The sequence below is a fragment of the Callithrix jacchus genome, chromosome 2, assembly GCF_049354715.1.
Source record: "Callithrix jacchus isolate 240 chromosome 2, calJac240_pri, whole genome shotgun sequence".
Taxonomy (NCBI): domain Eukaryota; kingdom Metazoa; phylum Chordata; class Mammalia; order Primates; family Cebidae; genus Callithrix; species Callithrix jacchus.
The window spans coordinates 168151026-168178746 of record NC_133503.1 but is presented as its reverse complement, the minus strand read 5'-3'; the positions used below and the strand labels follow the sequence as shown (position 1 = coordinate 168178746).

Genomic DNA, 27721 nt, shown 5'->3' with positions numbered 1-27721 from the left:
TCTTTGGGAGAAAACTCTTTTTGTGGCGAAAAGAAAGCTATCTACGTATACTATTTTTTGAAAAAAAACCCCTACATTATTATGTGAAATTTCAAACACAAAAGTATAGTCATGAACTACCACATACCTGTCACTCAGATTTAACTAGTGTAACAGTTCATGGCTAGTGTTACTTCTGTCTATTTCCTCTCTTTCAGATGATTTTGAAGCAAATCCTGGACATCGTTTTACTCATAAATATTTTTGTATGTATCTTAAAATAATAAGAATTGTTTTAAAAAAAAGCCTAACCCAGATAACCATAAGAGATAGGAAATACCCAACTGTGTCCTACCCTCTTATATTCCTCTGAGTACTTTATTACCTTTTTTTTTTTTTTTTTTTTTGAGATAGAGTCTCACTCCTGTTGCTCAGGCTGGTTTGCAGTGGCATGATCTTGGCTCACTGCACACTCAACTTTCCTGGCTCAGGTAATTCTCCTAACTCAGCCTCCCGAGTACCTGGGACTATAGGTTGGTGCTACCACACCCGCAATTTTTTTGTATTTTCAGTTGAGACAGATTTCACCATGTTGTCCAGGGCCAATCTTGAACTCCTGGGTTCAAGCAATCCACCTGCCTTGGCCTCCTCAAGTACTAGGGTTACAGGTATGGGCCAGTACTAGATGTGTAAGAGTTTTCTCCCACACATCAAGCAGTTCTCCAACTGGGTGTCTGATAACTCACTTTAATTCTGACACTGTCTGCCTGGACACTACCACAATACCACAATACAAGAGTCACAGGTTATGACTAGCGCTTTTTTTTTTTTTTTTTTTTTGAGATGAAGTCTCTCTCTGTCACCCAGGCTGGAGACCCATCTCAGCTCACCGAAACCTCCGGTTCCTGGGTTCAAGTGATTCTCTCCTGCCTCAGCCTCCTGAGTAGCTGGGATTACAGGCACGTGCCGCCATACCCAGCTAATTTTTGTATTTTTAGTAGAGGTGGGGTTTCACCATGTTCATCAGGCTGGTCTTGAACTCCTGACCTTCTGATCTGCCTGCTTTTGGGTCCCAAAGTGCTGGGATTATAGGGGTGAGCCACCGCTCGTGGTGTGACCAGTGCTTTTAATCTACTTGTTTTAAATCAGAGTTCCCATGACCCCTCACCCTTGTTTGATAATTAGCTAGGACAGCTCACAGGGAAACAACTTAAGTTTAACAGGTTATTATAAAGATACAGATGAACATGCAGGTGAAGTAATGCACTGGGCAGGTTATGGGATGGGAGAGGTGCAGAGCTTCTGTGTCCTCTCTGGGTGCATCAACTCCCCAGCCATCCCTTTGTGTTCAGCTACCCTGAAGCTAATCATATCTAGTGGTTTAAGAGTGTCCAGGCTGGGTTCAGTGGCTCACACCTATAATCCCAGCACTAGGCTGGGCGCGGTGGCTCACGCCTGTAATACCAGCACTTTGGGAGGCCGAGGCGGGTGGATCACGAGGTCAAGAGATCGAGACCATCCTGGTCAACATGGTGAAACCCCGTCTCTACTAAAAATACAAAAATTAGCTGGGCATGGTGGTGCATGCCTATAATCCCAGCTACTCAGGAGGCTGAGGCAGGAGAATTGCCTGAACCCAGGAGGCGGAGGTTGCAGTGAGACGAGATCGCGCCATTGCACTCCAGTCTGGGTAACGAGAGAAACTCCGTCTCAAAAAAAAAAAAATCCCAGCACTTTGGGGGGCCAAGGTCAGAGGATCACTTGAACCCAGGAGTTTGAGACCAACCTGGGCTAACATAGTGAGGTCCCTTTCATACAAAAAATTAAAAATAAAATTAGCTGGGCATGGGGGTGCACACCTATAGTCCCAGCTTCTTGGGAGGCTGAGGTGAGAGGATCACTTGAGCCCAGAAGTTGAGGCTGCACTGAGCTGTGATGATGCCACTGTATTCTAATTTGAATAACAAAGCAAGACCCTGTCTCAAAAAAAAAAAGTTTCTATAGAGCTTAATTTCTAGCTTCCCCAGAGATTGGTGGGTGGGAATGAAAGTTCCAATTATCTAACCAGTCAGTCTTTTTGGTGTGCAGCAGTCCTATCCTGAGGCCTAGGGGTCCCACACTAAATCACCTCAATAGCATAAACTCAGGTGGGATCCAAAGGGGTTTCTAGTGAATAACAAAAGACAGCTCCTATCACTCAGGAAATTTCAAGGGTTTTAGAAGCTCTGTGGCAGGAACCTGAAACAACAAGACCAAATACATTTCACATTATACCACAGTATCATCACATCAAGAAACAACTTTAATATCCTCAAATGATACACAAAGACATGCTATCTGTGGCATCTATAAATGTTTTAAACAATTTAGTGAATGTTTATACTATCATAGTATAGGTACCTTGTATTTACTGTTTTAAGCATGTAATACAACATGCTTTGAATAAGGATTGTCTAATTTGTCTATGTAACCTTTTTGTTTTTATTTGCTTGTTTATTTTTTTGAGATGGAGGCGTCACCCAGGCTGGAGTGCAATGGCACAATCTTGGCTCACTGCAACCTCCTCCTGGGTTCAAGCAATTCTCCTACCTCAGCCTCCCCAGTAGCTGGGATTACAGGCACATATTACCATTGCCTGACTACTTATTATATTTTTAGTAGAGACAGGGTTTCAGCATGTTGGCAAGGCTGGTCTTGAACTCTTGATCTCAAGTGATCTGCCTGCCATGACCTCCCAAAGTAAAGGTTTTTATTTTTAGTTTTTTTTTTTTTCAATTTTTGTGAGTATATAGTACATGTATATATATATGGGTATGTAAGTTTTATAGTATCAACACTGTGCCTTATAAAATAGGTTCTGAGTAATACTTTGAGGAGATTAGACCTGTAATACTGTCTTGTTAAAAAATGAAATCTTGCTGCTTTGGAGAATGTTTTAAAATGGCACAATCTGGGCTGGGTGCGGTAGCTCATGCCTGTAGTCCCAGCACTTTGGGATCCCAAGTTGGGCAGATCACCTGAAATCACGAGTTCGAGACTAGCCTGGCCAATGTGATGAAACCCCGTCTCTACTAAAAATACAAAACTTAGCTGGGTATGGTGGCAGGTACATATAGTCCCAGCTACTTGGGAGGATGAGGCAGGCGAATCGCTTGAAGCTGGAAGGTGGAGGTTGCAGTGAGCCTAGATCACACCATTGCATTCTAGTCTGGGCTATAAGAGTGAAACTCCTTCTCAAAGAAAAATAAAAGGGTACAATCTGTTGGAAAGAGCTTGGGATTTTGAATTGGGGGACTTGGGTTTGAAGCTAGCCCCACAATCTACTAGGTGAGTAACACTGGATGGGTTTTCAAATTTCTGATCCTTCATATCCCTGTTGTGTATTTATCTACCTTGGAAGTTTCTTGAAGAGATTAAGATGTTGGATGTGGTAGCTTTTAAACAGCAAAGTACTTTATAAATACTATTTTTAATTCCTATAATTTTTCATATCCCTGTTATTTGTGTATCTACCTTGGAAATTTTTTTTTACTCTTTTTTTAATTGCATTTTAGGTTTTGGGGTACATGTGAAGAACATGCAAGATAGTTGCATACGTACACACGTGGCAACATGATTTGCTGCCTTCCTCCCCTTCACCTATATCTGGCATTTCTCCCCATGCTATCTCTTCCCAACTCCCCACTCCCCGTTGTCCCTCCCCTATTCTCCCCAACAGACCCCAGTGTGTAGTGCTCCCCTCCCTGTGTCCATGTGTTCTCATTGTTCAGTACCCGCCTATGAGTGAGAACATGTGGTATTTCATTTTCTGTTCTTGTGTCAGTTTGCTGAGAAGGATGGTCTCCAGGTTCATCCATGTCCCTACAAAGGACACGAACTCATCGTTTTTGATTGCTGCATAATATTCCATGGTGTATATGTGCCACATTTTCCCTGTCTAGTCTATCATCGATGGACATTTGGGTTGGTTCCAGGTCTTTGCTATTGTAAACAGTGCTGCAATGAACATTCGTGTGCATGTGTCCTTATAGTAGAACGATTTATAGTCCTTTGGATATATACCCAGTAATGGGATTGCTGGGTCAAATGGAATTTCTATTTCTAGGTCCTTGAGGAATCACCACACTGTCTTTGAAAATGATTGAACTAATTTACGCTCCCACCAGCAGTGTAAAAGTGTTCCTATTTCTCCACATCCTCTCCAGCATCTGCCGTCTCCAGATTTTTTTAATGATCCCCATTTTAACTGGCGTGAGATGGTATCTCAATGTAGTTTTGATTTGCATTTCTCTGATGACCAGTGATGATGAGCATTTATTCATATGTTTGTTGAAAAGTGTCTGTTCATATCCTTTGCCCACTTTTGAATGGGCTTGTTCGTTTTTTTCTTGTAACTCTGTTTTAGTTCTTTGTAAATTCTGGACAGTGATGATGAGCATTTATTCATATGTTTGTTGAAAAGTGTCTGTTCATATCCTTTGCCCTCTTTTGAATGGGCTTGTTCGTTTTTTTCTTGTAAATCTGTTTTAGTTCTTTGTAAATTCTGGATATCAGCCCTTTGTCAGATGGGTAAACTGCAAAAATGTTTTCCCATTCTATTGGTTGCTGATTCACTCTAATGACTGTTTCTTTTGCCGTGCAGAAGCTGTGGAGTTTGATTAGGTCCCATTTGTCTATTTTGGCTTTTGTTGCCAATACTTTTGGTGTTTTGGTCATGAAGTCCTTGCCTACTCCTATGTCCTGAATGGTTTTGCCTAGATTTTCTTCTAGGGTTTTTATGGTGTTAGGTCTTATGTTTAAGTCTTTAATCAATCTGGAGTTAATTTTAGTGTAAGGTGTCAGGAAGGGGTCCATTTTCTGCTTTCTGCACATGGCTAGCCAGTTTTTCCAACACCATTTATTAAACAGGGAATCCTTTCCCCATTGCTTGTTTTTATCAGGTTTGTCAAAGATCGGATGGTTAAGGTATGTTTTGTTGCCTCCGAGGCCTCTGTTCCGTTCCATTGGTCTATATCTCTGTTTTGGTACCAGTACCATGCTGTTTTGATTATTGTAGCCTTGTAGTATAGTTTGAAGTCCGGTAGTGTGATGCCTCCCACTGTGTTCTTTTTGCTTAGAATTGACTTGACTATATGGGTTCTCTTTTGGTTCCATATGAAGTTTAAGGTGGTTTTTTTCCAGTTCTGTGAAGAAGGTCATTGGTAGCTTGATGGGGATAGCATTGAATCTGTAAATTACTTTGGGCAGTATGGCCATTTTCACAATATTGATTCTTCCTAACCATGAACATGGGATGTTTCTCCATCTGTTTGTGTCCTCTCTTATTTCGTTGAGCAATGGTTTGTAGTTCTTCTTGAAGAGGTCCTTTACCATCCTTGTTAGTAGTATTCCTAAGTATTTTATTCTCTTTGTAGCAATTGTGAATGGCAGTTTGTTCTTGATTTGGCTCTCTTTAAGTCTGTTATTGGTGTACAGGAATGCTTGTGATTTTTGCACATTGATTTTGTATCCTGAGACTTTGCTGAAGTTGCTTATCAGTTTCAGGAGATTTTGGGCTGAGATGATGGGGTCTTTTAGATATACTATCATGTTGTCTGCAAATAGAGACAATTTGGCTTTCTCCTTTCCTATTTGAATACCCTTTATTTCTTTTTCTTGCTTGATTGCTCTGGCTAGAACTTCCAGTACTATATTGAATAGGAGTGGTGAGAGAGGGCATCGTTGTCTAGTGCCAGATTTCAAAGGGAATGCTTCCAGTTTTTGCCCATTCAGTATGATATTGGCTGTTGGTTTGTCATAAATAGCTTTTATTATTTTGAGATACGTTCCATCAATACGTAGTTTATTGAGGGTTTTTAGCATAAAGGGCTGTTGAATTTTGTCAAAGGCCTTCTCTGCATCAATTGAGATAATTATGTGGTTTTTGTCTTCGGTTCTGTTTATGTGGTGAATTATGTTTATAGACTTGCGTATGTTGAACCAGTCTTGCATCCCCGGGATGAATCCTACTTGATCATTGTGGATAAGCTTTTTGATGTGCTGTTGCAGTCTGTTTGCCAGTATTTTATTGAAGATTTTCGCATCTATGTTCATCATGGATATTGGCCTGAAGTTTTCTCTTTTTGTTGAGTCTCTGCCGGGTTTTGGTGTCAGGATGATGTTGGTGTCATAAAATAATTTGGGAAGGATTCCCTCTTTTTGGATTATTTGGAATAGTTTCAGAAGGAATGGTAACAGTTCCTCTTTGTGTGTTCTGGTAGAATTCGGCTGTGAACCCATCTGGACCTGGGCTATTTTTGAGTGGTAGGCTTTTAATTGATGCCTCAACTTCAGCTCTTTTTATTGGTCTATTCAGGGTTTTGATTTCTTTCTGGTTTAGGCTTGGGAGGAGGCAAGTGTCCAGGAATTTATTCATTTCTTCCAGGCTTACTAGTTTATGTATATAGAGTTGTTTGTAATATTCTCTGATGATGGTTTGAATTTCTGTGGAATCTGTGGTGATTTCCCCTTTATCGTTTTTTATTGCATCTGCTTGGTTATTCTCTTTTCTTTTTTATTAATCTGGCTAGTAGTCTGTGTATTTTGTTGAGCTTTTCAAAAATCCAGCTCTTGGATTTAATGATTTTTTGAAGGGTTTTTTGTGTCTCTATCTCCTTCAGTTCTGCTCTGATCTTAGTTATTTCTCTTGTCTTCTGCTAGGTTTTGAGTTTTTTTGATCTTGCTCCTCTAGCTCTTTCAATTTTAATGATAGGGTGTCAATTTTGTTTCTCTTCTTTCTTCTCATGTGAGCACTTATTGCTATATATTTTCCTCTAGAGACTGCTTTAAATGTGTCCCAGAGATTCTGGTATGTTGTGTCTTCGTTCTCGTTGGTTTCGAAGAACACTTTATTTCTGTCTTCATTTCAATGTTTATCCAGTCAACATTGAAGAGCCAAGTGCTCAGTTTCCATGAAACTGTGCGGTTCTGAGTTAGTTTCTGAATTCTGAGTTCTAACTTGATTGCACTGTGGTCTGAGAGACTGTTTGTTATGATTTCAGTTGTTTTGCATTTGCTGAGGAGTGATTTACTTCCAAGTATGTGGACTATTTTAGAGTAGGTGTGATGTGGTGCTGAGAAGAATGTATATTCTGTGGATTTGGGGTGGAGAGTTCTGTAAATGTCTATCAGGTTTGCTTGTTCCAGGTCTGAGTTCAAGTCCTGAATATCCTTGTTAATTTTCTGTCTGGTTGATCTAATGTTAACAGTGGAGTGTTAAAGTCTCCCACTATTATTGTGTGGGAGTCTAAGTCTCTTTGTAAGTCATTAAGAACTTGCCTTATGTATCTGGGTGCTCCTGCATTGGGTCTGTATATATTTAGTATCGTTACCTTTTCTTGTTGTATCCATCCTTTTACCGTTACGTAATATCCTTTGTCTCTTTTGCTCTTTGTTGCTTTAAAGTCTATTTTATCAGAGATGAGAATTGCAACCCCTGCTTTTTTTTGCTCTCCATTTGCTTGGTAAATCTTCTTTCATACCTTTATTTTGAGCCTTTGTGTATACTTGCATGTGAGATGGGTTTTCTGGGTACAGCACTGCAATGGGCTTTGGCTTTTTATCCAATTTGCCAGTCTGTGTCTTTTTATTGTGGCATTTAGCCAATTTACATTTAGGGTTAATATTGTTATGTGTGAATTTGATACTGCCATTTTGATGCTAGCTGACTGTTTTGCCTGTTAGTTGATGCAGATTCTTCATTTTGTTTATGCTCTTTACCGTTTGGTATGTTTTTGGAGTGGCTGGTACCGGTTGTTCCTTTCTAAGTGTAGTGCCTCTTTCAGAAGCTCTTGTAAAGGAGGTCTGGTGGTGACAAAATCTCTGAGTACTTGCTTGCTCACAAAGGATTTTATTTTTGCTTCACTTATGAAGCTTAGTTTGGCTGGATATGAAATTCTGGGTTGAAAGTTCTTTTCTTTATGGATGTTGAATATTGGCCCCCACTCTCTTCTGGCTTGTACGGTTTCTGCTGAGAGATCTGCTGTGAGTCTGATGGGCTTCCCTTTGTGGGTATCCCGATCTTTCTCTCTGGCTGCTCTTAGCATTTTCTCTTTCATTTCAACCCTGGTGAATCTGACGATTATGTGCTTTGGGGTTGCTCTTCTTGCGGAATATCTTTGTGGTGTTCTCTCTATTTCCTGGACTTGAATATTGGCCTGCCTTGCTAGGTTGGGGAAGTTTTCCTGGATAATATCCTGAAGAGTATTTTCAAGCTTGGATTCATTCTCTTTGTCACATTCAGGCACACCTATCAAACGTAGATTAGGTCTCTTCACATAGTCCCATATTTTTTGGAGACTTTGTTGTTCATTCCTTTTTGTGCTTTTTTCTCTAATCTTGGTTTCTCGTTTTATTTCATTGAGTTGATCTTCAACCTCTGATATTCTTTTATCTGCTTGGTCAATTCGGCTGTTGAAACTTGTGCATGCTTTGCAAAGTTCTCGTGTTGTGTTTTTCGGCTCCATCAATTCACTTGTATTCCTCTCTAAGTTGTCCATTCTTGTTATCATTTTGTCAAATCTTTTTTCAAGGTTCTTAGTTTCTTTGCATTGATTTAGAACATGTTCTTTTAGCTCACAGAAGTTTCTCATTACGCACCTTCTGAAGTCTGATTCTGTCATTTCATCATACTGATTCTCCTTCCAGCCTTGTTACCTTGCTGGTGAGGAGTTGTGATCCCTTGTAGGAGGAGAGGTGTTCTGGTTTTGGGTGTTTTCCTCCTTTTGCAGTGGTTTCTTCCTATCTTTGTGGATGTATCCATCTGTCGTCTTTGTAGTTGCTGATTTTCAGATTGGGTCTCTGAGTGGACGTCTAGATTGATGATGAAATTATTTCTGTTTCTTAGTTTTCCTTCTAACAGTCTGGCCCCTCTGCTTTAGGACTGCTGAGGTCCACTCCAGGCCCTGCTAGCCTGGGGATTACCTGCAGCAGCTGCAGAACAGTAAGGGTTGCTACCAGTTTCTTCTTCTGCTATCTTTGTCCCAGAATGATGCCCGCCAAATGTCAGTCTGATCAGTTCTTTGTGAGGTGACTCTTTTGATATACGGGGGTGAGGGAGCTGCTTGAGGAGACAGTCTGTCCTTTAGCTCAAATGCTGAGCTGTGAGCTCTGTTGTTCATTCAGAGCTGCTAGACAGGTGCATTTAAGTCTGCTGCAGCAGAACTCAGAAACCCTCTTTTTTTCCCACAGGTGCTCTGTCCTGGGGAGTTAGGGCTTTATTTATGAGTTTCTGTTGTACTGCTGCCTTTTTTTCAGGGCTGCCTTGCCCAGCAAGGAGGCCGCCTAGTCATTGTCTGCTTGCAGAGGCTTTGCTGAGCTGCTGTGTGCTCCGTCCTTCTGCCGTGTGAACTTCCCTGCAGTCCTGTTTATATGGGTGTGGTTAGAACTGCCTCGGCAATGGTGGCCTGCCTCTGTAATGGTGGACTCTCTGTTATGGTGGGTTGCCTTGGGAATGGCAGGCTGCCTCAGCAATGGTGGATTACCTCTGTAGGCGTGGAGTGCCTTGGTTATGGTGGATGCCCCTCCTGCAGAGCTGGACTGTCCCGGGTTCAGCTGCACTTGGTGTGAAACTCTCAACCCCAAGCATTTCTAATTGCTGTTTTTTTTTTTTTTGTCGTGTGTGGGGGTGGGACCTGTCGAGCCTAATTACCTGGCTCCCTTCCTCTGAGCCTTTTTTTTTGTAAGTTGAACGGTTGACTGTCTCCCAAGTGTTCCATTCGCCTGCTAAAAAGGCGCCGGGATCTGTGTGGTTTCTCATGCGGCGACCCACTGCGCCGGCTGAAACAGTGGTGCTGAGATTCGTGGTGCTTTTTTGCCCTGGAATGTCCTGGCCTGACTCCCTGTTTCAGTCCCCTGTTTAATCAGATGAGTGGGCGAATCTGTCTTCCCGGAGCTCCAGTTGCCAGCTTAAAAGGGCAACCAGACCAGTGTATTTTGTACAGAGAACCACCGTGCTGGGGTGCCGGCAAAACAGCCGCACCAGCCAAAGCAGCCGTGCTGGCGGCCCGTTGGGCTCTTCCACCTGGGAATCTCCTGGTCTGTGGGCAATAAAGATCCCTCTGGAAATGCCGCGTCCACTCACCCTCTGCGCTTTCATAGGGAGCTGCAATCCTGAGCTGTTCCTAAATGGCCATCTTGCTCCCGATATTGGAAATTTCTTAAAGAGATTAAGATGTTGGATATAGTAGCTTGTAAACAGCAAAGTACTTTATAAATATTCTTCTTTTTTTTCAAGATCTGATGGTTTTATAAATAAATATTATTATTATTTTTAAGTGGGAGGTGGTCAAAATAAATTTTTTGTTTTTGAATCGGATTCTTACTCTGTCGCCAGGCTGGAGTGCAATGGCACAATCTCGGCTCACTGCAACCTCCGCCTGGGTTCAAGTGATTCTTCCGTCTCAGCCTCCCGAGAAGCTCGGACCACAGGCACGTGCCACTATAGCCAGCTAATTTTTGTATTTTTAGTAGAGATGGGGTTTCACCATGGCCAGGATGGTCTCAATCTCTTGACCTTGTGATCCGCCCGCCTCGGCCTCCCAAAGTGCTGGGTTTACAGGCGTGAGCCACCGCGCCTGGCCAAATAAATATTTTTAATTGCTATAGTTTTTCTTAGTAAAGCATGTGTACAATTTACCTAAGAGGAACTTGGGGAGTTACTAGTTTTTTGGTTTTTTTTTTGAGATTGAGTTTTGCTCTTGTTGCCTAGCCTGGAGTGCAATGGCATAATCTCAGCTCACTGCAACCTCTGTCTCCCAGGTTCAAGCGATTCTCCTTCCTCCGCCTCCAGAGTAGCTGGGATTACAGGCATGTGCCACCATGCCTGGCTAATTTTTTGTATTTTTAGTAGAGACAGGGTTTCTCTATGTTGGTCAGGCTGGTCTCAAACTCCTGACTTCAGTTGATCCACCTGCCTCAGCCTCCCAAAGTACTGGGATTACAGGTGTGAGCCCCCGCACCTGGCCAAGTTACTAGATTTTTAAATTTTTGAAAAATTGTCTCAAGGCTATGGTCTCCTTTGACTTTTATGGTTGAAGTTTCCTGATTTAGTATTACATTCTTGGACTGCAGTTTTTACCTCTTATCTAAACACATGAATCTAAATTGAGTATCTCTATGAAAGATCTACTTAGCTTTAGCATGTAAATAGAAAATACCATTGGGATAATTTATATGAGTAATTTTCATCATTATATGGGAAGTTATTCCTAAGGTCTTTTTTTTTTTTTTTTTTGAGACAGAGTCTTACTCCGTTGCCAGGTGACAGGCTGGAGTGCAGTGGCGCGATCTCGGTTCACTGCAACCTCCGCCTCCTGGGTTCAAGCAATTCTCCTGCCTCAGCCTCCCAAGTAGCTGGGACTACAGGCATGTGCCACCATGCCCAGCTAATTTTTGTATTTTTAGTAGAGATGGGGTTTCACCATGTTGGCCAGGATGGTCTCGATCTCTTGACCTCGTGATCCACCCGGCTTGGCCTCCCAAAGTGCTGGGATTACAGGTGTGAGCCACCGCACCTGGCTGTTTTTTATGTTCTTGAAAGCTATAGGTATGTTTAAGACATATGAAATGTAGACTTTCTAAAAGAATTTTTAGACTGGGCAAAGTGGCTCATGTCTATAATCCTAGCACACATTTGTGAGGCTGAGGCAGGTAGATCTCTTGAGGCCAGGAGTTCCAGACCAGCCTGGCCAACATGGTTAAACCCTGTCTCTATTTAAAATACAGAAATTAGCTGCGTGTGGTGGCCAGCACCTATAATCCCAGCTGCTCGGGAGGCTTAGGCAGAAGAATTTCCTGAACCCAGGAGGCGAAGGTTGTAGTGAGTTGAAATTGTGCCACTGCACCCCGTCTGGTGACAGAGTTAGATTCCATCTCAAAACAAAACAAAAACAAATCCAAGGGAAAAAGAGGGAGGACTGGCATGGTGTGGTGGCTCAGATTTGTAATCCGTGAGGCAGGCTAATTGCTTGAGCCCAGGAGTTCAAGTCCAGCCTGGGCAACATAGTGAGACCCCCCCCTATTAAAAATTAATAATAGAAAAAAAGAGGGAAATGACAGCTGAGTAGGCAGCCTCAATATCTTTTCTTGATTAGGAATATAATTGGCTCAAAGACCCGAGGGAGAAGATGAGTCTAGAGTAGAAATGCTGCTGCCACCCTAGAGGTCTGGAGGGATTGGCTGAAAAAACAGGGTGAGCTAGGAGGTGAGCAGGTCCATTCTTAAATCTGGACACTATTCTTTTTAAACATTTTCTCTAGTCTTTAGCATCAGAATGCAGAATTGTTGACTCTTAACCCACCTCAGCCCAAAAGACAAAAAAGTCAGCATGATCTAGAGTCATAATATTTGCCTTACCTCTTCCTGGAGGGTTTTCTCTTCCATATTTGACATGAAAGACTATGTAGTTCCTTGTTGATGCTTGCTGGGTATCCTTGTTCCTTATCCTCCATGTCCCAGCAACTGAAGACCCTAAAGAATACAAAATTCCAATTGATAAGTACCCTTTGCTACAGCTTAACTTGGGTTGTATTGTATTTCATTATGAAGTGAAGAAAAAATTGCTAATGATTGTCTTAGGTTATTGAGAATGATGGCAGTTGAAAACCACTCTATTCATATATAATCCCTTTTCTTCCTAGTGCCCCCATAAATGTAGAGTGAGATTATCAGAGGGAAAAAAACTTAAAAATTTTTTTTTGTTGCTCTTTTTGCCCACGCTGGAGTACAATGTCACGATCTCAGCTCGCTGCAACCTCCGCCTCCGATGTTCAAGTGATTCTCCTGCCTCAACCTCCCAAGCAGCTGGGATTACAGGCATATGCTACCATGCCTGGCTAATTTTTTATATTTTTAGTAGACATGGGGTTTCATCATGTTGGCCAGGCTGCTCTTGGAACTGCTGACTGCAGATGATCTGCCCACTTTGGCCTCCCAAAGTGCTAGGATTATAGGAGTGAGTCCCCGCGCCTGGCCAAAAGTTAGTATTTTTAAACATTTTTTGTCTTTCCAGAGTAAACAACTCTAGAAACTTAATGTAGAATTTTATTTATTTATTAATGTTTTGAGATGGAGTTTCGCTTTTGTTACCCAGGCTGGAGTGCAATGGTGCGATCTCGGCTCATTGCAACCTCCGCCCCCTGGGTTCAGGCAATTCTCCTGCCTCAGCCTCCTGAGTAGGTGGGATTAGAGGCGTGCACCACCATGCCCAGCTAATTTTTTGTATTTTTAGTAGAGACGGGGTTTCACCATGTTGATCAGGATGGTCTCAATCTCTTTTTTTTTTTTTTTGAGATGGAGTTTTGCTGTTGTTACCCAGACTGGAGTGCAATGGCACGATCTTGGCTCATTGCAACCTCCGTCTTCTGGGTTCAAGCAATTCTCCTGCCTCACCCTCCCAAGTAGCTGGGATTAAAGGCATGCGCCACCATGCCCAACTAATTTTTGTATTTTTGGTAGAGACGGGTTTCACCTCGTTGACCAGGATGGTCTCGATCTCTTGACCTCGTGATCCACCCACCTCGGCCTCCCAAAGTGCTGGGATTACAGGCTTGAGCCACTGTGCCCGGCCAGAATTTTTTTTTTAATAAAGTGAAAGCAAGTTTATTAGGAAAGTAAAGGAATAAAAGAATGGCTACTCTATAGACAGAACAGTCTGTAGTATACATTTTATTATGATTTTGATAGCTAGTCTCTGACCAAAATTCTAGTGTAGGAAATTCAGAAAAGAAGTGCTAAATTTATGTTTCAAAACATTAAAAAGTAAATTACCTAAAATCTTACCTTTGAATACATTTTTTAATATGTCACCCTCTATATATTAATTTTGCTAATTTTGCTTAGTGTATCTGTTAATATTTTTTCAGATTTCTGTTTTCTATCCCTATTTTTATTGTTTGCAGTTAATATTATATTGATATGCAGTAATTTTTTTCAATTCTCTTTACCACATTGGCCATTTAGGTTGATACATTTTTTTTCTAGTTTTAAAAATGGTGATAAAATACACATAAAATATACCATCTTAATACTTAAGTGCATAGTGTTGTGCAGTCATCACCACCATCCATCTCTATAGCACTGTTCAGCTTGTAAAGCTGAAACTCTGTGTATTAAACTGTTTGTCATTCCCTGTTCCTCCAGCCTCTGGTACCCACTATTCTACTTTTTGTCTCTGACTTTGAGTGCTCTAGATTATCTCATGTAAGTGGCATCATATAATATTTGTCTTTTTGTCTTTTCATGAGTGGTCTCTCTCAGTTAGCATAATGTCCTTAAGGTTTATTCAAGTTGTAGCATATTGCAGAATCTCCTTCCTTTTTAAGGCTGTGTAATATTTCATTGTGTGGATATACTACCTTTTGCTAATGCATTCATCCCTCGATGGATACTTTGGTTGCTTCTACATTGTAGTTGTTGTGAGTTATGTTGTTATGAATGTGTGTATACAAATACCTGTTTTAGACCCTGCTTTCAGTTTCCTTGGACGTGTACCAGAAGTGGAATTACTGGATCACATGGTATTTCCATGTTTAGCTTTTTGAGAAACCACCATATTGTTTTCCACGGTGGCTATGGTTGATAGTTTTTTGCTTTTACTGGGAACATTTTAAGTTATGTATTTGTGACTATGTTAATTTTTATCCTTTCTAACAAATTTTGAATTGTAATGGTTGGAATTTTTTTTTTTTACTCTTTTCAGAAGCAAGAGAAAAAGAAGAAGAAATGAACAGAGAGAAAGAAATAAGAAGACAAAATGAAGATACTGAACCAACATCCTCAGGATTAAATGTGATCAGAGATTGCTCCAAATCATCTTCCAGGTGCCCGATTTTTACAAAAGACTTCTGTTAAACTATCAGTTTCTAAGTGTTAATTTTTAAATTTTTTTGAGACAGAGTCTTGCTCTTTTGTCCGCTGGAGTGTAGTGGTGTGATCTCGGCTTATTGCAACCTCCACCTGCTAGATTCAAACGATTCTCCTGCCTCAGCCTCCCAAGTAGCTGGGATTACAGGCATGCATCACCATGCCTGGCTGATTTTTCTGTAGAGATGAGGTTTCACCATGTTGGCCAGGCTGGTCTCAAACTCCTGACCTTGGGTGATCCGTCTGCCTTGGCCTCCCAAAGTGCTGCGATTACAGGTGGGAGCCTCCTGAGTAGCTGGATGTCCACGACCAGCTAATTTTTGTATTTTTAGTAGAGACGGGGTTTTACCATGTTGTGCAGGCTGGTCTCAAACTCCTGACCTCATGATCCTTCTGCCTCGTCTTTCCAAGTGCTGGGATTACAGGCATGAGCCACTGGGTCCAGCCCCCAGTTACTCTTTTTTTAGTTTGTTTGTTTGTTTAAGAAGGTTGCCCAGGCTGGAGTGCAGTGGCATGATGTGGGCTCACTGCAACTTTCGCTTCTCAGATTCAAGTAATTCTTCTGCCTCAGTCTCCCAAGTAGCTGGGATTACATGTGTGGGCTACCATGCTCAGCTAATTTTTTTGAAATTTTGGTAGAGACAGAGTTTTACCATGTTGGTCAGGCTGGTCTTGAACTCCTGACCTTAAATGATCTGTCCACCTTGGCCTTCCAAAGTGCTAATATTACAGGCATGAGCCACTGCGCCTGGCCTAGGGTACTTTTAAATTATTTTTCTGGCCCTTTCTCTCTCTTTCCTGAGTATTGAATTATGCATTTTTTTTTTTTTTTGAGACGGAGTTTCGCTGTTGTTACCCAGGCTGGAGTGCAATGGCACGATCTCGGCTTACCGCAACCTCCGCCTTCTGGGTTCAACCAGTTCTCCTGCCTCAGCCTCCCGAGTAGCTGGGACTACAGGCGCGCACCCATGCCCAGCTAATTTTTGTATTTTTAGTAGAGGCGGGGATTCACCTTGTTGACCAGGATTGTCTGGATCTCTTGACCTCGTGATCCAGCCGCCTTGGCCTCCCAAAGTGCTGGGATTATAGGCGCGAGTTACTGCGCCCGGCCTTGAATTATGCATATTTTAAACCTTTTGATTTTTGTTTTACAAGTCACAGAAATTCTCTTAGTGTTTTTATTTTTCAGTCTTTTCATCTCTGCTTTTTTTTTTTAAATGGTGTTTCGCTGTTGTTACCCAGGCTGGAATGCAATGGCACCATCTTGGCTCACCGCAACCTCCTCCTGGGTTCAGGCAATTCTCCTGCCTCAACCTCCTGAGTAGCTGGGATTACAGGCACGCGCCACCATGCCCAGCTAATTTTTTGTATTTTTAGTAGAGACAGGGTTTCACCATGTTGACCAGGATGGTCTCGATCTCTTGACCTCGTGAACCACCCACCTTGGCCTCTTAATGTGCTGGGATTACAGACGTGAGTCACCACGCCCGGCCCATCTTGTTTTTTTAGATTGGATAATTTCTGTTTATCTGTCTTCTCATTTACCTGTGATCTCTAGATGCTGTTAAGTCCATCCACATAATGTAGAAAACAATTTCATATATTTTTCAGTTTTATGATTTCCATTTTTTAAGTTTTTCTTTTTTATTTCAATAGCTTTTGGGGTATAGTGGTTTTTGGTTACATGGATGAATTATATGGTGGTGAAGTCTGAAATTTTAATTACCAATGTAGTGTACATTATGCTCAATATTTCCTTTTTTTTTTTAAGTTCTGGGATACATGTTCAGAACGTGCAGGTTTGTTACCTAGGTATACATGTGCCATGGTGGTTTGCTGCACCTGTCAACCTGTCATCTAGGCTTTAAGCCCAGCACGCATTAGGCATTTCTCGTAATGCTCTCCTTTCCCTTGCCTCCCACCTCCTGACAGGCCCCAGTGGTGATGTTCCTCTCCCTGTGTCCATGTGTTCTCATTGTTCAACTCCCACTTAAAGTGAGAACATGTAGGGTTTGGTTTTCTATTCCTGTGTTAGTTTGCTGAGGATGATGGCTTCCGGCTTCGTCCATGTCCCTGCAAAAGACATGAACTCATTGTTTTTTATGGCTGTTCTTTCCATTTTGTTACTTTTTTTTTTTTTTTTTTTTGAGATGGAGTCTCTAGTTGCCCAGGCTGCAATGCAGTGGCACAATCTCGGTTCACTGTAACCTCTGCCTCCTGCGTTCAAGTGATTCTCCTGCCTCAACCTCCCGAATAGCTGGGATTACAGGCATGCACCACCACACCCAGCTAATTTTTGTATTTTTAGTAGAGACAGAGTTTCATTATGTTGGCCAGGCTGGTCTCGAATTCCTGACCTCAGATGATCTGCCTACCTTGGCCTCCCACAGTGCTGGGATTACAGGTATGAGCCACTGCACCAGCCCCATTTTGTTATTTTTTATAGTTTCTTTTTCTCTGCCGAGATTTCTTTCTGTTCATTTATTATAAATATATTTTCTTTTGCCTTGAGCATAATAACAATAACTGATTTAAATTCCTAGTCTGTCAATTCTAATGTGTGGGTCTTCTAAGCATTGATCTTCATTATTGACTTTTAAAATTGAATATAGGTCCCCTTTTCATGTTTTTTTTTGTATATCTACTAATTTTAGATTGCATTGTGGATATTGTGAATGATATATTTTAGAGACTCTGGATCCTGTTATGTTCCTCTCAAGGTTATGGATGTTTTTGTTTTGTTTTCGGCAGGTAAGTTGGCCAAACTCAACTTGAAACTGTTTCTCTTTGGTAGACCACAGTTGAAGTCTAGATTAGTTCCTTTTTTGTTCAGACAGGGTCTTTCTTTGTTGCTCAGGCTGGAGTGCAGTGGCACCATCTCAGCTCACTACAAATTCCACCTCCCAGGCTCAAGTGATTCTGTCACCTCAGCCCCACCAAGTAGGTGGGACTGTAGGTGCGTGCCACCATGCCCAGCTAATTTTAGTAGTCATGGGGTTTCACTGTGTTGCCCAGGCTGGTCTTGAACACTTGAGCTCATGCGATTCATCCGCCTTGGCCTCCCAAAGTGCTGGGATTACAGACGTGAGCAACCGCATGTGGCCTCATTGGTTCTTTTAGTCTTACCTGTACTGCTTGAAATCTCCCAATGCGTGTGTTTTCCAGAATGCAACCAAAAAGTTGTGTAGAGTTTTAGGCAGAATTTTCTCTCTTTTCATTTTGTGGCATTTTCCTCTTAGGGGTCTCCCCTCCTCATTTTCCATCCTGATTTCTGTCCTCTGATTAAGAAGGCAGGTTCCTGTCTGAGTTTTATTCACCCAGTACATGACTGGTCCTCCCGTCAGGGCAAAAGCCATTTAAAAATAAGGAATGGGCCGGGCATGGTGGCTCACGCCTGTAATCCAAGCACTTTGGAGCCAAGGTGGGCACATCACCTGAGGTCGGGGGTTCAAGACCAGCCTGACCAACAGGGTGAAACACCGTCTTTAAAAAACAAAAAAAAAAAAGAATAAGGAATGACTCAATGTCATTCTTTTCTTACAGGTGTTAATTTTCAGTTTCTACCTGTTTTTGGTATTATATTTTGTCTGGAATTTATAAGGGGTGTCTGTGAGAAGGCGTTTTTGTTTTGTTTTTTGATGTAATCTACTTGGCTATTACTATAAGTGAAACAGATTTTGCCTTTTTTCACAAAAATCGCTTTATCTGGTTATAAGACTAGATTAAAGAAAAAAATCTCTTTACCTTCCTGTTTATCAGTTTCAGAGGAAAAGTGATGTAAATATATTTGTTGACTGTTCATTGTTTGAACGGAAGCTTAGTTGTTTGCTTTTTTGGGGGATTGATGTCATCTTGGAGAGTCCAAGGCGTAATGTGAGATATGATTCCAAGGTTGTTTTCTAACTTATGTTCCAGCATTCCTTACACAGTGATAATTTTCTTCAGTTTTTATTTATTTATTTATTTTTTTCATTTTTTATTGGATTATAGGTTTTGGGGTACATGAGCAGAGCATGCAAGACAGTTGCGTAGGTACACACATGGCAGTGTGCTTTGCTTTTCTTCTCCCCTTCACCCACATTTGGCATTTCTCCCAAGGCTATCCCTCCCCACCTCCCCCTCCCACTGTCCCTCCCCTTTTTCCCCGAATAGACCCCAGTGTTTAGTACTCCCCTTTCTGTGTCCATGTGTTCTCATTTTTCATCACCCACCTATGAGTGAGAATATGCGGTGTTTCATTTTCTGTTCTTGTGTCAGTTTGCTGAGGATGATGTTCTCCAGATTCATCCATGTCCCTACAAACGACACGAACTCATCATTTCTGATTGCTGCATAATATTCCATGGTGTATATGTGCCACATTTTTCCAATCCAGTCTATTATCGATGGGCATTTGGGTTGATTCCAGGTCTTTGCTATTGTAAACAATGCTGCAATGAACATTCGTGCGCATGTGTCCTTATAGTAGAACGATTTATAGTCTTTTGGATATATACCCAGTAATGGGATTGCTGGGTCAAATGGAATTTCTATTTCTAAGGCCTTGAGGAATCGCCACACTGTCTTCCACAATGGTTGAACTAATTTACACTCCCACCAACAGTGTAAAAGTGTTCCTTTTTCTCCACATCCTCTCCAGCATCTGTTGTCTCCAGATTTTTTAATGATCGCCATTCTAACTGGCGTGAGATGGTATCTCAATGTGGTTTTGATTTGCATCTCTCTGATGACCAGTGATGATGAGCATTTTTTCATATGATTGTTGGCCTCGTATATGTCTTCTTTCGTAAAGTATCTGTTCATATCCTTTGCCCACTTTTGAATGGGCTTGTTTGTTTTTTTCCTGTAAATCTGCTTGAGTTGTTTGTAAATTCTGGATATCAGCCCTTTGTCAGATGGGTAGACTGCGAAAATTTTTTCCCATTCTGTTGGTTGCCGATCCACTCTAGTGACTGTTTCTTTTGCTGTGCAGAAGCTGTGGAGTTTCATTAGGTCCCATTTGTCTATTTTGGCTTTTGTTGCCAATGCTTTTGGTGTTTTGTTCATGAAGTCCTTGCCTACTCCTATGTCCTGGATAGTTTTGCCTAGATTTCCTTCTAGGGTTTTTATGGTGCCAGGTCTTATGTTTAAGTCTTTAATCCATCTGGAGTTAATTTTAGTGTAAGGTGTCAGGAAGGGGTCCAGTTTCTGCTTTCTGCACATGGCTAGCCAGTTTTCCCAACACCATTTGTTAAACATGGAATCCTTGCCCCATTGCTTGTTTTTGTCAGGTTTATCAAACATTGTATAGTTGTATGTATGTTGTGTTGCCTCCGGTGCCTCTGTTTTGTTCCATTGGTCTATATCTCTGTTTTGGTACCAGTACCATGCTGTTTTGATTACTGTAGCCTTGTAGTATAGTTTGAAATCCGGTAGTGTGATGCCCCCCGCTGTGTTCTTTTTGCTTAGAATTGACTTGGCTATGCGGGCTCTCTTTTGGTTCCATATGAAGTTCATGGTGGTTTTTTCCAGTTCTGTGAAGAAAGTCAATGGTAGCTTGATGGGGATAGCGTTGATTCTGTAAATTACTTTGGGCAGTATAGCCATTTTCACGATATTAATTCTTCCTAACCATGAACATGGAATGTTTCTCCATCTGTTTGTGTCCTCTCTTATTTCGTTGAGCAGTGGTTTGTAGTTCTCCTTGAAGAGGTCCCTTACGTTCCTTGTGAGTTGTATTCCTAGGTATTTTATTCTTTTTGTAGCAATTGCGAATGGCAGTTCGCTCTTGATTTGGCTTTGTTTAAGTCTGTTATTGGTGTAGATGAATGCTTGTGATTTTTGCACATTGATTTTATATCCTGAGACTTTGCTGAAGTTGTTTATCAGTTTCAGGAGTTTTTGGGCTGAGGCAATGGGGTCTTCTAGGTGTACTATCATGTCGTCTGTAAATACAGACAATTTGGCTTCCACCTTTCCTATTTGAATACCCTTTATTTCTTTTTCTTGCCTGATTGCTCTGGCTAGAACTTCCAGTACTATATTGAATAGGAGTGGTGAGAGAGGGCATCGTTGTCTAGTGCCAGATTTCAAAGGGAATGCTTCCAGTTTTTGCCCATTCAGTATGATATTGGCTGTTGGTTTGTCATAAATAGCTTTTATTACTTTGAGATACGTTCCATCGATACCGAGTTTATTGAGGGTTTTTAGCATAAAGGGCTGTTGAATTTTGTCAAATGCCTTCTCTGCGTCAATTGAGATAATCATGTGGTTTTTGTTTTTGGTTCTGTTTATGTGGTGAATTACGTTGATAGACTTGCGTATGTTGAACCAGCCTTGCATCCCTGGGATGAATCCTACTTGATCATGATGAATAAGTTTTTTGATTTGCTGTTGCAATCGGCTTGCCAATATTTTATTGAAGATTTTTGCATCTATGTTCATCATGGATATTGGCCTGAAGTTTTCTTTTCTTGTTGGGTCTCTGCCGGGTTTTGGTATCAGGATGATGTTGGTGTCATAAAATGATTTGGGAAGGATTCCCTCTTTTTGGATTGTTTGAAATAGTTTTAGAAGGAATGGTACCAGCTCCTCCTTGTGTGTCTGGTAGAATTCGGCTGTGAACCCGTCTGGACCTGGGCTTTTTTTGTGAGGTAGGCTCTTAATTGCTGCCTCAACTTCAGACCTTGTTATTGGTCTATTCATAGTTTCAGCTTCCTCCTGGTTTAGGCTTGGGAGGACACAGGAGTCCAGGAATTTATCCATTTCTTCCAGGTTTACTAGTTTATGCGCATATAGTTGTTTGTAATATTCTCTGATGATGGTTTGAATTTCTGTGGAATCTGTGGTGATTTCCCCTTTATCATTTTTTTTGCATCTATTTGGTTGTTCTCTCTTTTCTTTTTAATCAATCTGGCTAGTGGTCTGTCTATTTTGTTGATCTTTTCAAAAAACAAGCTCTTGGATTTATTGATTTTTTGAAGGGTTTTTCGTGTCTCAATCTCCTTCAGCTCAGCTCTGATCTTAGTAATTTCTTGTCTTCTGCTGGGTTTTGAGTTTTTTTGATCTTGCTCCTCTAGCTCTTTCAATTTTGACGATAGGGTGTCAATTTTGGATCTCTCCATTCTCCTCATATGGGCACTTATTGCTATATACTTTCCTCTAGAGACTGCTTTAAATGTGTCCCAGAGGTTCTGGCACGTTGTGTCTTCGTTCTCATTGGTTTCGAAGAACTTCTTTATTTCTGCCTTCATTTCGTTGTTTACCCAGTCAACATTCAAGAGCCAGTTGTTCAGTTTCCATGAAGCTGTGCGGTTCTGAGTCGGTTTCTGAATTCTGAGTTCTAACTTGATTGCACTATGGTCTGAGAGGCTGTTTGTTATGATTTCAGTTGTTTTGCATTTGCTGAGGCGTGCTTTACTTCCAATTGTGTGGTCAGTTTTAGAGTAGGTGTGATGTGGTGCTGAGAAGAATGTATATTCTGTGGATTTTGGGTGGACAGTTCTGTAAATGTCTATCAGGCTTGCTTGTTCCAGGTCTGAGTTCAAGCCCTGGATATCCTCGTTAATTTTCTGTCTGGCTGATCTGTCGAATACTGACAGTGGAGTGTTAAAGTCTCCCACTATTATTGTGTGGGAGTCTAAGTCTCTTTGTAAGTCGTTAAGAACTTGCCTTATATATCTGGGTGCTTCTGTATTGGGTCCATATATATTTAGGATCATTAGCTATTCTTGTTGTATCGATCCTTTTACCATTATGTAATGACCTTCTTTGTCTCTTTTGATCTTTGTTGCTTTAAAGTCTATTTTATCAGAGACAAGAATTGCAACTCCTGCTTTTTTTTGCTCTCCATTTGCTTGGTATATCTTCCTCCATTTCTTTAGTTTGAGCCTTTGTGTATCCTTGCATGTGAGATGGGTTTCCTGGATACAGCACAGCAATGTGTTTTGGCTTTTTATTCAATTTGGCAGTCTGTGTCTTTTGATTGGTGCATTTAGCCTATTTACATTTAGGGTTAATATTTTTATGTGCGAATTTGATACTGCCATTTTGCCCGTTAGTTGATGCGGATTCTTCATTTTGTTGATGCTCTTTCACATTTGGTATGTTTTTGGAATGGCTGGTACTGGTTGTTCCTTTCTATGTGTAGTGCCTCTTTCAGGAGCTGTTGTAGAGCAGGCCTGGTGGTGACAAAATCTCTGAATACTTGCTTGTTGGCAAAGGATTTTATTTTTCCTTCACTTATGAAGCTCAGTTTGGCTGGATATGAAATTCTGGGTTGAAAGTTCTTTTCTTTAAGGATGTTGAATATTGGCCCCCAATCTCTTCTGGCTTGTAGGGTTTCTGCCGAGAGATCTGCTGTGAGTCTGATGGGCTTCCCTTTGTGGGTGACCTGACCTTTCTCTCTGGCTGCCATTAGTATTTTCTTCTTCATTTCAACCCTAGTGAATCTGAAGATTATGTGCCTTGGGGTTGCTCTTCTTGAGGAATATCTTTGTGGTGTTCTCTGTATTTTCTGGACTTGAATATTGGCCTGCCTTGCTAGGTTGGGGAAATTCTCCTGGATAATATCCTGAAGAGTATTTTCCAGCTTGGATTCATTCTCTTCATCACATTCTGGTACGCCTATCAAACGTAGGTTAGGTCTCTTCACATGGTCCCACATTTCTTGGAGACTTTGTTCATTCCTTTTTCCCCTTTTTTCTCTAATCTTGGTTTCTTGTTTATTTCATTGATTTGATCTTCGACTTCTGATATTCTTTCTTCTGCTTGGTCAATTCGTCTGTTGAAACTTGTGCATGCTTCGCGAAGTTCTTGTGTTGTGTTTTTCAGCTCCTTCAATTCATTCATATTCCTCTCTAAGTTGTCCATTCTTGTTATCATTTCCTCGAATCTTTTTTCAAATCTTTTTTCAAGTTTCTTAGTTTCTTTGCGTTGATTTAGAACATGTTCTTTTAGCTCACGGAAGTTTCTCAATATCCACCTTCTGAAGTGTGATTTCGTCATTTCGTCATGGTCATTCTCCGTCCAGCTTTGTTCCCTTGCTGGTGAGGATTTTTGGTCCTTTGTAGGAGGCGAGGTGTTTTGGTTTCGGGTGTTTTCCTCCTTTTTGCACTGGTTTCTTCCCATCTTTGTGCATTTATCTACCTGTCGTCTGAGTAGTTGCTGACTTTTCGATTGGGTTTCTGAGTGGACGCCCAGATTGTTGATGATGAAGTATTTCTGTTACTTAGTTTTCCTTCTAACAGTCTATCTTCTGTGCTGTACGATCGCTGAGGTCCACTCCAGGCTCTGCTTGTCTGGGGTACACCTGTAGCCACTGCAGAACAGTGAGGGATGCTACGAGTTTCTTCTTCTGCTATTTTTGTCCCAGAATGATGCCCGCCAAATGTGAGTCTGATCAGTCCTTTTTGAGGTGACTCTTTGGATATACAGGGGTCAGGGAGCTGCTTGAGGAGACGGTCTGTACTTTATAGGAGCTCAAGTGCTGAGCTGTGAGCTTCGTTGTTCTTTCAGGGCTGTTAGGCAGGTGTGGTTAAGTCTGCTGCAGCAGAATGTATAAAACCCCTTTTTTTTCTCAGATGCTCTGTTTCGGGGAGTTAGGGCTTTCTTTATGAGTATCTGTTGCACTGTCCTGCCCAGCTAGGAGGAGTCTAGTCACTATTTGCCTGCCGAGGCTCTGCCCTGCTGCCGTGGGCTCTACCCTGCTATCATGGGCTCCACCCTGTTGGCGGAGTCTCTCTGTTATGGCAGGTTGCCTCGGCAATGGCAGGCTGCCTCAGCAATGGGAGTGTACCTCAGTAGGGGTGGAATGCCTTGGTAATGGTGGACTCTCCTCCCCCATCAAGCTGCACCGTCCTGGATTCAGATGTGCCCGCAGTGAAACTCTCAACCCCCAGCGTTTCAAATTGCCGTTTTGTTTGTCCCTGTGGGGCTGGGACCCGCCGAGCCTGATCACCTGGCTCCCTACCTCAGAGCCCTTTTTCTTTTTTTATTTTTTATTGCATTTTAGGTTTTGGGGTACATGAGCAGAGCATGCAAGACAGTTGCGTAGGTACACACATGGCAGTGTGTTTTGCTTCCTTTCTCCCCTTCACCCACATTTGGCATTTCTCCCCAGGTTATCCCTCCCCACCTCCCCCTCCCACTGGCCCTCCCCTTTTTCCCCCAATAGACCCCAGTGTTTAGTACTATTCTCCCTGTGTCCATGTGTTCTCATTTTTCATCACCCGCCTTTGAGTGAGAATATGCGGTGTTTCGTTTTCTGTTCTTGTGTCAGTTTGCTGAGGATGATGTTCTCCAGATTCATCCATGTCCCTACAAATCTTTTTTTTTTTTTAAGTTGAATGGTTGACTGTCTCCCAGGTGTTTGAGTTACCTGCTGATTGGGCACTGGGATCTGTATGATTTCCCGTGCAGCGATACACTGTGCCGGCTCAAATGTCGCTTTCCGGGAATCTCCTGGTCTGGCTCACTGTCCAAGTCCTGTTTAATCAGATGGATATGCTAATCTGCCCTCCCAAATCTCAGATTGCCGGTTTAACAGGGCACCGAGACCAGTGCGTTTTGTGCGGAGTGCCGCTGTGCTGCGGCGCCGGCTGAAACAGCCGCGCTAGCTGAAAGGCTGTGCTGGCTTCCTGAGTCTCTTCTACAGCTGGGAATTTCCCCGTTCTGTGGGCAACAAATGTCTGTCTGGAAATGTGGCTTGGACTCACCCTCTCCGCATTCACTGAGAGCGGCAATCCTGAGTTGCTTCTACCGCGCCATCTGTTTTCAAGGACAGTAATCAGCTATTATAGGTTTTAAAGAAATATTATATTGATATAAGTTGCCACTCAAAAATCAAATACAGAGAAGAAACATCATTTATCCTATGAATAGGATAAATATACTTTGAATTTGTGAGGTGTGAATCATTAGGCATTTGCATTTTCTTTTTAAAAATTTATACCAGAGGTCTGCCACGGTGGCTTATGCCTGTAATCCCAGCACTTTGGGAGGGTGAGGTGGGGGAGCATCTGAGGTCAGGAGTTTGAGACCAGCCTGACCAACATGATAAAACCCATCTCTACTAAAAAGACAAAAAATTAGCTTCGCATGGTGGTGCACTCCTTTAATCCCAGCTATGCAGGAAGCTGAAACAGGAGAATCACTTGAACCTGGTTGACAGAGGTTGCAAGGAGCTGAGATCGTGCCATTGCACTCCAGCCTGGGTAACAGGAGCGAAACTTTGTCTCACACACACACAAAAGAAAAAATTGATACCAGAAACAGTGAGTTGTGCTTATGAATTTACTTCCTAAAGTGAAATTGTACCACTACAGATATTGTTTATTTTTATTTTTTGAGACAGAGTCTTGCTCTGTTGCCCAGGCTTTAGTGTGGTAGTACAATCTTGGCTCATTGCAACCTCTGCCTTCTGGGTTCAAGTGGTCCTCCTATCACAGCCTCCCTAGTAGCTGGGGTTATAGGAAACCACCACCATGCCTAGGTAATTTTTGTATTTTTAGTAGAAAAAAGGTTTCACCATCTTGGTCAGGGTGGTCTCAAACTCCTGACCTCAGGTGATCCACCTCCCTTGGTCTCCTAAAATACTGGGATACAGGTGTGAGCCACTGGCCTTGATTTTGTTTAATGCTAGTTAAAATGTCCTGCAAAATGTTTGTTGAGGAGAAAAAAAAATAGAATTTGACTCTAAGTATTTTCTCTTTTAATACATGCTGTTTCCCAGGATGTAGTTTTTGTTTTGGCAACATATTGAATCAAGGCATTATTTAACCATTATTTAAACAGAATGTATCCTGTTTTTTATCAGGGCCATTTTTGGACAAAATTTAATGGATTTTGTTTTTCAGAATATTGAAAATATGTTACAAATCTTTGTTTGGTTTGTGCATGTTGGAAGCAGAAAGCCAGACATGGAATTAGAAGTTGCATAGAAGCAAATGCATTTCATCAAGATTTTATGTTTATTAGGCCTGTATAATCAGCTATGACATCAGCATGGATTAATTTGGTACTCAGTTCAATGCTTACTTCTTAGCAAGTTAACTCAGTTAACTTAGCATGGGTGCTAATAATCAACATTTGAGTTCAGTGCTGTAGATGGCATGGTTTGAATAATTTTGCATTAAAAAATCTGTGACTTATGGCTGGGCATGGTGGCTCATGCCTGTAATTGCAGCACTTTGGGGTGTCGAGGTGGTTGGATCACTTGAGGTCAAGACCAGCCTGGCCAACATGGTGAAACCTTGTCTCTACTAAAAATACAAAAATAGCTGGACGTAGTGGTGCATGCCTGTAATCCCAGCTACTTGGGAGGCTGAGGCAAGAGAATCGCTTGACTTGCTTGAAGGGGGTGTAGGTCAAGATCATGCCCTGGTACTCTAGAGTGAAACTCTGTCTCAAAGAAAAAAAATAATCTGTTATTTCTAAACCAGTAGAGCTGGAAACTTGTGCTTTAATCGTAAGGGGGAAGATTCTGGGGTATGAATAGCTTAATATAAATTTATTCAATCATTCATCTATTACTTATTGAGCATCTACTGTGGATTACACAGTGTTTCAGGCACTGAGATACAGCAACTAGCAAGGTCTGATGAGACCTTTGTTCTTATTAAACTCACATTATTATGGGAGTATTTGAAGGGATGGATAATAGATTATAAACAACTAAATAACCAAATAAAATAACTTAGCAAGCATGTAATAAAGATAAAGGTAATGAGATAAACAAAGGTAATTAAGGTAATGGGAACTGGTGGTGTGCCTGAAAGTTTAAAAGGGGTGTCCTTAGTCCTTTTTAAGGAGGAGACATTTGAGGAAACTCCAAAGATGAGAAAGAGGCCATGTAACAATCTAT

The 27721-nt window shown here is 41.6% G+C and overlaps 1 protein-coding gene across 5 annotated transcripts in view; it reads left to right on the top strand.

Moving 5' to 3' along the window:
• WDR70 (WD repeat domain 70) overlaps nt 1-27721 on the top strand; it is a 379012-nt gene that overhangs the window by 4999 nt on the left and 346292 nt on the right. For 4 of the 5 annotated variants that reach the window (XR_013532332.1, XM_054252289.2, XM_035291652.3 and 1 more), the window contains exon 4: nt 14717-14837. Coding sequence is in view for 4 of the 5 variants with exons in the window: in XM_054252289.2 (XP_054108264.1) it covers nt 14717-14837 (121 nt within the window). In the remaining variant the exon portion in view is untranslated. Of the gene's footprint in view, nt 1-197; nt 246-14716; nt 14838-27721 lie in introns of all 5 variants that reach the window. The other variant, XM_054252288.2, reaches the window with a different exon arrangement.